A 13,282-nucleotide genomic window follows, 5' to 3' on the forward strand; every position below is an offset into this window, starting at 1 on the left:
AATGTGGGCACCTGAGTTTGAGAATGGCTTAGTACCTGGTTAAGAATGATCATAGAGCATTATAGCTCATTATTCTGAGCAAACAAAACTTAGGATAATAGTATTCTCAAGGAGACGAGTTGCCTGATTTGTACTTTCATAGTCACAGACTGTAGCTTTGCAGGGTAGGAGGAAGCAGTTAATTCTGGAGATTCTTGAGACGGCAGATTGCGGTTTGATGTTTTATTTAAGACATGTGAGGCTTAGAAGGTAGTTTTTCATCTGTAGATGCTACAACTATTTTCTTCCTAGGTTGGTTGTGTTCTGTTACTGCTATTTATTTTCTGAGAAGACTTAAACTTTTCAGTGAAAAATGTTTTAATAATTCTACTCTGGACTTTTTAAAAAAAATTCAGATATCATTAGTAAGAAATTAAAAAGGAATTTTCTTTAATGTTTTTACTGATTTTTGAGAGAGAGAGAGAGAGAGAGAGAGCGCGCAGAGGCGGGGGAGGGGCAGAGAGAGAGAGAGAGAGAGAGAGAGACAGAATTCAAAGCAGGCTCCAGGCTCTGAGCTCTCAGCACAGAGCCAGACGTGGGGCTCGAACTTACAAGCCATGAGATCATGACCTGAACTGAAGTCAGATGCTCAACTGACTGAACCACCCAGGCACCCCAGAGAAATTTTTAGAGAAAACACCTCTCCTGCTTTTCAGCTATGGTTTTATTTTATATTTTTCTTCAGGAATATGTAAAACCTCATGAAAATGCTTTCTAAATGATTTCTCTGAATGCACTTGGCAAGATTCTATTGCCCCTGATAAGCATTAAGCCATGTGAATAATTAAAGAAATAAGGCTCCTTTTAAGTTGATTTTTGAAAGATGATTATATAGGTTCTACATTTAAAGGTCCTATTTAATTGAGTATTGCGAGAATGTTGAGACAATGTCTTATTTCTTTCATAACATTTCAGAGTATTGTTGCCACCATAAAGAAAAAGGAATATAATTTCTTAGACCAGAGGAAAATGGATTTTGACCAGGATTATGAAGAGTTTTGCAAGCAGACTAATGACCTTCATGTAAGTTGTATAATAAAATTCCTGTTGACAGCCGTGTGTTTATTTTTTCCCTTCTGTATGATGCTGTTGCTAATCATTAACCATTCAGAAGGGAGAGGCGGCTTCATCATAGAGGTGACCGATCGCAACCTCAGCCTGTATTTTGTGATTTCACATTAATAATTGAAGGCTCTTTTTCATGGATTAAAGGGTCATAAATATAGCTTTGGATAATGATCTGTAATCATACTTTTTCATGCCTTCCATCTTAGTTCTTAGAGAATTAACTTTCATCCCCTGTTGAAATGTGGAGTTATTAGAATATAGAAATTTGTTTCTGTTTGTTTGTTACTTTATAGCAATGATTACGACCGACTGTCTGCCAGATTGCAAAGCCAGGGTTGCAGCTGGCTTTAGAAACAGTGGTGCCAGGACCCACTCAGCACCTGGACCCCTCTTGGTCTGCAGCCCACTTCTTTCTTCCTTCCCCCCCCCCCCCCCCCGCACTGACCAGCCATCTTGACTTCCAGCCCATATGGGGGGGTCTGGGTCTCTTGGAGGGGGGGAGCGGGCTGTGAGTGTTATCAGAGAAGAATCAAGGAGGGTGAGGGGGAGATGACCCCATCGGTGTCTACCGAAGTTTCATATTCAGACTTCTTTTCATCCTAGTGAAGTCCGAAGTGTATGCCTTTCTGATTTGAAAAGGAAAATGACTGTTCTGTTACTTCTTTCCCAAAAGTTCTGTTTTGAAGTCAATTCGTACATTTCAAGGAAAAAGAGCTCTGAAGGGTGGGTCCAATGGTAAAAAGGAATCATAACAAAATGAGCTAATTCTATATGTTAGGTACTGTCCTGAGCACTTTATGGGTGTTAATCATCTGATCATCACAGAGATAACAACTGGGAGAGTTGGGATTAAATCCAGGCATTCTGGCTCTAGCATTCAAGTTTTTAACTATTATGCTAGAATAAATGTTTCGGTTGATGGGAAGATATAATGCCTATGGTAATTTATGCAATGACATTGTTTGGGGGCCAATTAGACATGAGGACGATGGGAAGCTCTGGGCAGTGGTGATGCTGATTCTCTGCTCCAGCTTCCCTTCCCAGTAGTTTCAGATCACACGGCACTTTAGTAGCTTGTGTGGGGGTGGATGGAAGTGGACGGTGAACACCCTGAAGGCAGGGCTTGTGTTCATTCCTCTTTGGGTCTCCAGGGCGCCTTACCTAACTGGAGAGAGCGGAAGGAATGTTTGCCAAATTAGTGTGTGAGTAAGGAATTCGTAAGAGCTCGATTTACTGCAATTAAACAAGCATCTACTGTACATCAATTAACAACTATGCTTCTTTGCTGTGGGTTATAAAGACAGAAGTAAATCAAGTAGATTTGCCCTCAGAGCTCACAGCCAGAGGCAGACATGTGATATGGTTAAAATATAAGCACATATATGTTAGAATAATGAGTACCTTATTTAAGGAAGGGCAAATAGTGGCTAAAATGACCAACTCTAAAAGTGTAATATTCTGATACCGTGCCCGGAAGTGAGGATTCAAAGATAAAAAGACATATTCTAAAGAAGTCCCAGGGCAACTTACAGGACAGGCCTGGAACACAGGTAGGATTTGATAATTGTGGCGACCCGTGAGGGTGGGACGTGAGCCTAGGAGAATAACCCTGTCTTCTGCTTGGCTGGGACTGGTGGAGCTTCAGAGAGGAGGCTTTGGAGAGGAGGCTGATGCTAGATCAGACATGGGTGGGGGACACCCGAGGAGTGGGGAAACCTTTTCAAGACTGTGCGTACTTTATGTAATACCAAGAATATAATTTTATAAATGCCCTACAGCCTGGCTTTAAAGCATTAGTTGTAGATTACTAGTGCCTATTCTCATAATTTTTTTTTAATTCAACACTATTGTTTATCTCATCTTACACCTCAGACGTGGTCTACTTGTTTCTTTGGTTGAATGACCAATTTTTCCTTTGACTTCTTTGTCTCTTTCTATTGTTTTAAAAGATTTATTTATTTATTATTTATTTATTTTTATAATTGCTCGTGTATTTGCCTTTATTGAGATCTTTATTTCTCCATATGGTTTCAAGGTACATATTTTTTTTTAACATGCCAAGATTAAGATTTTTAAAAAAAATATAATTTATTGTCAAGTTAGCTAACATACAGTATATACAGTGTGTTCTTGGCTTCGGGAATAGATTCCTATGATTCATCACTTACAACACCCAGTGCTCATCCCAACAAGTTCCCTCCTCAGTGCCCATCACCCATTTCCACTCCCCGCCCCCACCATCAACCCTCAGTTTGTTCTCTTATGGTTTGCCAAGATTTTTATTTTTAAGTAATCTCTACACCCAATGTGGGGCTCGAACTCACAGCTCTGAGACCAAGAGTCACATGCTCTACTGACTGAACCAGCCAGGTGCCCCTCCATTCTCTTTTTCTTAACCAGCCCCTTTCTTCTTAATTTATTATTATTATTTTTTAATTTTAATTTTTTATTTGAGAGAGAGAGAGAGAGAATGTGAGCAGGGGAGAGGGGCAGAGGGGGAGAGAGAGAATCCCAAGCAGACTCCATGCTCAGTGTGGAGCCTGATGAGGGGCTCGATCCCATGATCCTGGGATCATGACTGGAGCCAAAATCAAGAGTCAGACACTCAACTGACTGAAGCACTCAGGAGACCCCTGCCTTTCTCCTTTAAATTACTCACCCACTCTCACTGAATTTAGCTCTTGTCTCTATAAAATCAGGATGAAAATACTGACTTTCCTACAGCTCTGGTTAGAGTTGGGGACAGAGGTGATGAGCCTTGGAGATAAGAGATAGAGGGGACCAGTAACTGGTGTCTCCAAGATAAAGACTGGAGGGCATGGGGGTGGTGGTGGTGGGGGGGGTGGCAGTACATGAGTGATTTTGATCAGGGTTGTGTCCAGTGGATCAGAGCCTGGAATCCTGGGTTCATGCTGGTGCTAACAGGTCAGAGAGCGAATGCCTTGGAACCAGGTGAGCCATTAGAAATCTGGCAGGCAGAGCCTAGCAGGCAGAGGAAGGCAGTATTTAGCAAAGGACCAGCTGTTGAGATGTCAAGCTGAGGCAAGAGAAGACTGAGAAGGACCCGAGAGCCCAGAACTTGTAAGAGGACCAGTATGAAGATTCCATGGCCAGATTCCATAAGACTCTCAGAATGGGCCTAAGGAAGAGGGAAAAGAAGACTAATTCAAGGTCTTAAATATTCATACAGAGCTTAGCATAGGCCTTTGTGAAGCCACAGGGTAGGAAAGCAAGGAAAACCAGGTGCAAATGTTAGGGCTCAGGAAAGCTGCTGTCTGTAGTTCTAGGGAGGTAATGGAGGCATTGCAAATATTCTAGTTGTGCATGGTTTATACACAGTTGTTCTTTTTTTTTTTTAATGTAGTGACAACATTTGAATGTTTATTTAGTAGGCTAACTGTACTATTTAGTGCAGGACAGTTTCTCAATCCTAAGATGTGGTTTTTGCAGAAGAAATAGCGTCATTTAATATATGTATAATATATAACATATGTAAAATGGTATATGTGTGTGTATGTATATATATATGTATATATATATATCTATATAGTTGTAGTGGGAGTAGTGAGAAGTATTGAGAGCAAGAATATATTGTGACAGGTGTAGTGATCCTTCAGCTTTGGGGCTTTGCTGAATGGGGCAGGGAGCCCCCCAGGTAGCAATGTTTCTTCAAGTGTTAAGTGTTTCCAGTGGTGTCCTGGATATTTCCAACTGGTCTTGCCAAGTGATTTGTGTACAGTCAAGCTCATCTTGGTGCTAATTCTCACTGCATATGCAACTGGCTTCCCAGTTGTGTGTAATTTAATGATCCCTTTAGAATTGTAGAGGCTCAAAATTTTCGTCTGGTAAAATTGAGAAGAATTGGTTGTACCTTTACCTTGAAGCATGAGATAGAAAATAATGAAATATTTTTTTTGTCTTTAATGAATTAATTTAGATTTTAATGACAACTGTACTAAATCTTAGAATGACCAAGAATAAATCACATGCTTCATTTTTTGGTGCGATTTTTTTTTTTTTTTTGTACATAAAATTGTACGATAGTGTAAGATATGTGAGGTTCTCAGGACAACTCATAATGAAAATCATTTTGGAAAATCGATCTGAGGGCTTAATGAAAGAGGTATTTCTTAAAAGTTTGGTATTTAAGTCATTCCTTTTGAAATTCTTAGGAATTACTTACTAATCTCTTTTTCTGTAGTGGTTTTATGTTCCTGGGCTCTGGAAGTGTTTCTACAGAGTAGTTTTGCATTTCTTCTGCTGGGGCCCCAGTGGTTTCGCTATTCCAGACTAGCTGTTATATTAATTTCTTGGGTTAGACACTGCCCCTCCCCCACCCCCCATCTCGTGTGTAGTTTAAACTCAGACCCCTCTTTTAGGTGTGGTGCAGACATAGGATTTCGTTTGCTCTAGGGCAGGAATCAGCCAACTATGCCCAAGGGCCAAACCCTCCATGCATCTTTGCTTATGGATTGTCTATGGCTGCCTCTGCACATGGTGATAGGTGAGTGGTTGTGAAAGGGACCTATGCCCCACAAAGCTGAAAATAGTTACTGTCTGGCCCTTTACAGAGGAGGTGCGGGATCCTGATTCAGGGGGCCTGGTTCATCCGTTCATGACTCTGGGCAGATGGCAAGCCCCCATGCTGCTTTCCCTACCTTGTGGACAGAATTATTGCTTGGGCCGGGCTGCATTTCAAGGGCTGTGGCTTTCTACAGCGATCTGTTGAGAGTGTTAGGACCCCACCACTTCTCTACCCACATTGAGATAAAACCCCACTTCCTGCCCCCCAGGCCCCTATCTGACCCAAGCCGATGGAGCCTTACTTCGTGCCAGGTCCTGTGATTGCCCTGGCTTTCAAGACCCTCTTTGTTATGGCTTCTGGGCATTTATCTTTCAAGCTCAGGGGAGGACTAAATTTTCTGTTATGCTTTTTCCTATATTATGTGTGCTCGTAGAGAATGGGGAACTCTTCTGTCTTGTTGCTAAATAGGACTTTTTAAAATCAATAATATTATAATAACTTATGGTGACAGCCGGTGGCCCACACCTATGTGGTGAGTGCTGGTTCAATCAACATGTTGTACATCTGAAACTAAAGAATGTGTACTCTAAAAAAATTAAAGGAAAGAGGACTTTTCCAATGAGAATTCACTGTTTACAATCAGACTTTATTCTATTTCAGAACGACTTGCAGAAGTTCATGGATGTTACATTTGAAAAGATTCAGAACACAAATCAAGCTCTAAGTATGTTAAAGAAATTTGAAAGGTAAAAATTTGAAACAGATTCTATTCTGTCTTCTAAAACTGGGGCAATATGAACACAGTTTAGCTTATTTTGTTATTATTAATTGAAATCCTTTCTCGACAATCTGCATAACAAGGTCAGAGTTTTTAAGTTCTTCAGATGTTAAGAGTTTGTTTTATTTCCTGTTAGCTTTGAACTACCATGTGATTGTCTATCATAATATTACTTAATGTTTAAGTAATTAAAAAAAATTCTTACCAGGCTAATGGTTTTGCTTAGATTTTAAGGATTTATACTATTTTTTTTTTTTAAGTAAACTCTATGCCCAACGTAGGGCTTGAACTCGTGACCCTGAGATCAAGAGTCACATGCTCTACTGAGCCAGCCAGGCATCCCAATACTATTATTTAAAGCCACTTTATTGAGATAATGGATGGATTGATACTATTCTGATTTTTTAAATATGCCAACCAAATATCTCATTTTTTTCCATTACTGTATGTTTTTAAAAAAATGTTTATTTATTTATTTTGAGAGAGAGAGAGAGAGAGAGAGAGAAAAGAGTGAGTGGGGGAGGGGCAGAGAGAGAGAGGGAGATAGAGAATCCCAAGCAGGCTCTGCAGTATCATTACAGAGACTGATGTGGGGCTCGATCCCATGACCCTGGGATCATGGCCTGAGCTAAAATCAAGAGTCAGATGCTCAACGGACTGAGTCAGCTAGGGACCCTTCCATTGCCATAGGTTTTAAAATGAACCTTTTTTTTTTTTTTTAAAGTTTATTTATTTTGAGGGAGAGAGACAGAGAGAGTGTGCAAGTGGGGGAGGGGCCGAGAGAGCAAGAATCCCAAGCAGGCTCTGCACTGTCAATGCAGAGCCTGATGTGGGGGGTCAAACTCATGAACCATGAGATCATGACCTGAGCTGAGATCCAGAGACGCTCAACTGACTGAGCCACCCAGGTGCCCCTAAAATAAATCTTAATAAAGGAGATTGCTAGGTATCTTCCCATTCATCCAAACCATTCACTTTTTGTTTTTTTCAGGTTGAATATACCTAATCTTGGTATTGATGACAAATATCGGCATATTCTTGAAAACTATGGGGCTGACGTCGATATGATCTCCAAGCTGTATACGAAGCAGAAATGCGATCCTCCTTTGGGTCGAGATCAGCCTCCCATTGCTGGGAAGATTTTGTGGGCCCGACAGCTCTTCCAGAGGATTCAGCAACCAATGCAGCTTTTCCAGGAGCACCCGGCTGTGCTACAGACAGCTGAAGCCAAGCCTGTGATTCGCAGTTACAACAGGGTGGCCAAAGTCCTCCTGGAGTTTGAAGTTCTCTACCACAGGGCATGGCTTCAACAGGTGAGTCTCTACATGTGTGCCCTTCAAAGACATCTTCATTGCCCGGTCAAGAGGAAACCCTCTGCTAGCATTTTATTCCTGTAGAAAGTTGGATTTGTGGGTATTTCATAAGACAGGTTTGGTTGAATGTAGGTAATCAAAGAGTATAATATGTCCATGAAGAAAAATAATGATTGATTTTGAAAAAAATTATAAGGCAGGTAACAGAAACTCATTTTTATTTAATTTACAAACTCCTAAGAGAGAAAGAAGATCCTGTTTATTGGTTCTTTTACCTAGTCGATTGGGATTTCTGACTTTTTTTTAATCCATTAACTTCCTTGATGTGTCGCTAAACATTAGTATGTCTCCGTAAAGCGAAATCTTAAATTTTCTTTGGTTATCCTAGGTTCATCAAATTGTATTTCATACCCTACCCACTCTTGTATGTCTTTGTAGATTGACGGGAAGTATCTCAGAGGATGAAATTCAGCCTTACAGGCCCCCTAAAATGCTATCCCATTTTCCTGGTTTAGCTCTTGGTGCCTGAGCCAATAACAGAGAGGTCTCCATGGTGGTATTCATAGTTTCTCTAGATAACTAAAACCGAATTTAGTGAGTTGAATAAAACTTTTATTAGGAAGAATAATGAGTTGGGCACGATGGTATCAGGGAGCTAAACGGGTTTTGAGAAGCCTCTGCAGTGTTCCCTTACCTGTTGGTGTGAGAGGGTCATGACCCAGGCATTTTGTCAGACTGACTGCATAGCATCACTACCAAGAGCTCGAAGGCACTTTTCTGAAAGTGACCTTGGAAGAAGAGTGTCGTCTTTAGTTTGAGAAGCTCAAATCCAAGGAAGAACACTTACTGGTCATCATTCCCAGAAATGACTGAGCTAGACCCCCTGTGGAGGCACTGAACTTTCTAATAGTAAAAATGTTGATCTCTCGACACAGATTGAAGAAATTCACATAGGACTTGAGGCATCTTTATTGGTGAAGGCTCCAGGCACGGGGGAATTGTTTGTAAACTTTGACCCGCAGATATTAACCTTATTTAGAGAGACAGAGTGCATGTCACAGATGGGTCTGGAAGTGTCACCATTGGCGGCTGCCCTGTTCCAGAAACGGGATGTATACAAAAAGAACTTCAGTAACATGAAGGTATGGTACTTTAATTTTTTCCTCTTTCTGGCTAGGCCCAGTTTGCATTAAAAAAAAAAAAAATCTGGTGGTATGTCACTATTGAGGGATAGCAAGTGCTCAGGATGACTGAGGTGGAGATTGAGAGGGAATGTGACTGTAGGGAAGGTGGAGGCCAGCTCATCACCGATCATGTAAACCCAGGTTATAAGTTTGAATGCACCAGGAAGACATTGCAAGAATTCAAGTGGGAGCAAAAGGCATGATAGTTTTTACGATAGTTTTATCGTAAAAACTAACTACAGGAGGAAATCAATAATGTCCATCTGAAGTAGAAGATGATTTTGAGAGATCTAAGTGGAAATATTATCCATGCAGATAGATATGTAAGTCTGGAGTAGAGTGGAGGAGTCAAAGTGGAAGGCATAGTTTTGAGAGTTTTATTTTTATTAAATTTATTTTAAATTTTTTTTTTCTTTTTGAGAATTTTAAGAATATAGTTGGCATTTAGGGGCACCTGGCTGGCTCAGTGGGAAGAGCACGCAACTCTTGATCTTGGGGTCATGAGTTCAAGCCCCACATTTGGTGTAGAGATGAATAAAAAAAATAGATAAACTTAAAATATAGTTGGTATTTAGTGTTATTGTCTTGGATGAGATCTCCAAGGAAGAGAATGTAGATAAAGTGGAGTAGAAGGCTACGGGTTGCCCCAATGTTAATGGGTCTGACAGAAGAGGACAAGTGTGCAACATGAGTAACTGGTAAGAGCAGATATTTTGGTAGGTTGGAGGACCATCTCAGATGTTGCAGAGTTATTGTGCTGAATATTTAACAGAGCTCCCAGGTTCCCACAGTTATGCTGAGAACTTGTTTTCTTCATCTGTTCCTTGGAGTGTAGTTCAAACAGGAAAGAAATGAGCCCACATAGACTAATAGTTATGAGAATGGATTCTAAAACCAGTTTGATCTGGATACAAATCATTATCTTTGGGCAAATTGTTTTACCCTTTGAAGCCTCAGTTTGTGTTCATAAAATGAATAATATCTCATGGGGTGAAAGGATTAAGGTGAGAGGTAGAAGGTCTGCTGATTTGCTTTCCAGGTAGAATAAGTGATGGGCATTGAAAATAGATAAGCCGTGGATAATTGATTGAGGAAATGTATAAGTAGCTGCTAATAGAACCATCCAACATAGGCTTTTTCAAAGTGGTTTTCATGGAAATTGAAAGGATATAGAGAAATTGCAGAAAAGTATTGTATGAAGAAAGGATTATGTGGTCCATTTTGGAAATGTTGGGTTTAACAAAATTCACAAAGTCCGTTGGGTTTCTTACTTCTTTCTTGTGGTTTTTGCAGAATTATTAATTTTAATTGTGACTTTCCAAGAAGGAGGATCATGTATACAGTGGTTTCCAAGCTTATTCATCCAGGGACCACACTTTTCCTTATAGAATCTCTTAGGGCTAGTAGTTCAGGGAAAACATTTGGGTAAACGTTGATCTAATGACAAACTAATATCAACATGCACATTACAAATATGAGCTTAAAAACAATTGTATTTAAGAAGTACATTAAATTTACTTTCTTATAATTAATTATTATTAATACTAACATTATGAAAAAGGTAGGCTGCAAGTACTTTTAGTCTTATTTAAAATGGTAATATATGGGGCACCTGGGTGGCTTACTCAGTTAACTGTCCGACTTCGGCTCAGGTCATGATCTTACGGACTGGTCCGTGAGTTCAAGCCACACATTGGGGTCTGTGCTGACAGCTCAGAGCCTGGAGCCTGCCTCAAGTTCTGTGTCTCCCTCTCTCTCTGTCCCTCCCCTGCACTCTGTCTCTCTCTCTCTCTCTCTCTCTCTCTCTCAAAAATAAAAGATAAACATTAAAAAAATTTATCAAATGGTAATATATGAACAGAATACCGACACAGTTCAATATTATACAACAGATAAATTTCATTGTAGGACAGAATCCATGAGTTTGTAATCACAAGCATTCCTTCTAATAACAACTAATTAATAAATTAGGGAAATATTGATGGATCACCTCCTATATGCACCTCTTTCAGGTGCATTGGACAAAGCAGACAAAATTCTTGAAGAGAATTTTCTATAGAAACTCTTGTCCTTATATTCTAGTTGGGTAAGACTGAAAATAAGCAATGAACATTCTAAATAGATAAATTACATAGTTTATTAGAACGTGATAGGCACTATGGGAAAAAATGGAGCAGGACACAGGATAAAATGTTTGGGTGGTTTTTGGTGATGGTTTACAATATGAAGTAGGTATTCAGGACAGGCCGAATTGAGAAGATGGCATTCGAGTAATTATTTGAAGGGGATACAAAGGACCTGAGGCTAGGGACCAGCAAGGATGTCAGTAGCGCAAGAGTAGGGAAGGGATGAGAAGAATGATTAGAGATGAGATCAAAGAAGTAATGGGGACCAGATTGGGTAGATCTTTGTAGACCAACATAAGAACTTGTATCCCTGAATGAGATGGGAAGGCATGTGGCTATGTAAGCAGAGGTATTACCCAGGCTGATTTACATTTTGAAAGGGTCATTCTTGTGGCTAAATTGAGCACAGACTGTACGGGGCATTAGTGGAAGCAGGGAGACAACGGTAGACCGTTACAGTAATTTAGAGGAGAGTCAGCGATAGTGGTAGCACTGCATATGGTAAACAGGTCAGATATAGGATCTCTTGAATATGGAACAAACAAGATATCCTGATGGATTGCCTGTGGGTGGGAGAGACAGACAGAAGCCAGAAGCCACCGTCAGCTGAGATGGAGAATGCTGTGGGCAGAGAAGGTTTTGGGGAAGAACAAACTTTCAGTTTTGGACATATTAAATCGAAATGTCTTTTATATATTCAATTGGAGATATTGAATAGGCTTAGGCCTTGTTTGATTCTGGATTTGAGGAGCGAGATCTGGGCTGAGATGTGAATTTAGTTGTCTTTGGCATACAGATGATACCTAAAGCCATGACATTTGTTGGCATCAACGCTGGTTCCTGACTCCTTATATGCTTTGGGTCTTACATCAAGACTTGACGTGGGGCTCCTGGGTGGCTTAGTTGGTTATGTGTCTGAATCTTGGTTTCAGCCCAGGTCACAGTCTCGTAGTTGTGTGAGTTCAAGCCCTGCATCAGGTGCTGCGCTGAGTGTGGAGCCTGCTTGGGATTCTCTCTCTCCCTCCTTCTCTGCCCTCCTCCTCTCACACTGTCTCTGTCTCTCTCAAAAATATATAGATAACTTAAAAAAAAAAAAAAGATTTGGCTTACAATTCCAGCAATGGGCTGAGGCAGATTTCTTTTTTCTTTTTTTCTTTTTTAGAATTTACATCCAAGTTAGTTAGCATATAGCGCAATAATGATTTCAGTAGTAGAAGCCAGTGATTCATCCCCTACATATAACTCCAAGTGCTCATTCCAACAAGTGTCTTCTTAATGCCCCTTAACTTACCCATTTAGCCCATCCCCCCTACCCACAACCCCTCCAGCAACCCTCAGTTTGTTCTCTATATTTAGGAGTCTCTTATGGTTTGTCCCCTTCCCTGTTTTTATATTATTTTTGCCTCCCTTCCCTTATGTTGATCTGTTTTGTATCTTAAATTTCACATGAGGGAAGTCGTATGATATTTGTCTTTCTCTGATTGACTAATTTCGCTTAGCATAATATATTCTAGTTCCATCCATGTTGTTGCAAATGGCAAGATTTCACTCTTTTTGGTTGTCAAGTAATATTCCATTGTATATATATACCACATCTTCTTTATCCATTCATCTGTCGACGGACATTTGGGTTCTTTCCATACTTCCACTATTGTCGATAATGCTGCTATAAACATTGGGGTGTCTCTGCCCCTTCGAAACAGCACACCTGTATCCTTTGGATAAATACCTAGTAGTGCAACTGCTGGGTCGTACGGTAGTTCTATTTTTAACTTTTTGAGGAACCTTCATACTGTTTGCCAGAGTGGCTGTACCAGTTTGCATTCCCCCCAGCAGTGCAAAAGAGATCCTCTTTCCACATCCTCATCGACATCTATTGTTACCTGAGTTGTTAATTAAGCCATTCTGATTGGTGTGAGGTGGTATCTCATTGTGGTTTTGATTTGTATTTCCCTGATGATGAGTGATGTTGAGCATTTTTTCATGTGTCTGTTAGCCATCTGGATGCCTTCTTTGGAAAAGTGTCTCTTCATGTCTTTTGCCCATTTCTTCACTGGATTATTTGTTTTTTGGGTGTTGAGTTTGATAAGTTCTTTATAGCTTTTGGATACTAACTCTTTATCTGATATGTCATTTGCAAATATCTTTTCCCATCCTGTTGTTTGCCTTTTAGTTTTGCTGATTGTTTCCTTCACTGTGCAGAAACTTTTTATTTTGATGAGGTCCCAATAGTTCATTTTTGCTTTTGT

General features: G+C 40.2%; 1 protein-coding gene across 2 annotated transcripts in view; it reads left to right on the forward strand.

Annotated features, from left to right (window-relative positions):
• DNAH5 (dynein axonemal heavy chain 5) overlaps positions 1 to 13,282 on the forward strand; it is a 283,808-nt gene that overhangs the window by 83,691 nt on the left and 186,835 nt on the right. For both annotated transcript variants that reach the window (XM_027074356.2, XM_053202043.1), the window contains exons 12-15: positions 955 to 1,062; positions 6,293 to 6,378; positions 7,402 to 7,723; positions 8,659 to 8,865. In XM_027074356.2, coding sequence (XP_026930157.2) covers positions 955 to 1,062; positions 6,293 to 6,378; positions 7,402 to 7,723; positions 8,659 to 8,865 — 723 coding nt within the window. The remainder of the gene's footprint in view (positions 1 to 954; positions 1,063 to 6,292; positions 6,379 to 7,401; positions 7,724 to 8,658; positions 8,866 to 13,282) is intronic.

The sequence above is a fragment of the Acinonyx jubatus genome, chromosome A1 (assembly GCF_027475565.1).
Source record: "Acinonyx jubatus isolate Ajub_Pintada_27869175 chromosome A1, VMU_Ajub_asm_v1.0, whole genome shotgun sequence".
NCBI lineage: Eukaryota > Metazoa > Chordata > Mammalia > Carnivora > Felidae > Acinonyx > Acinonyx jubatus.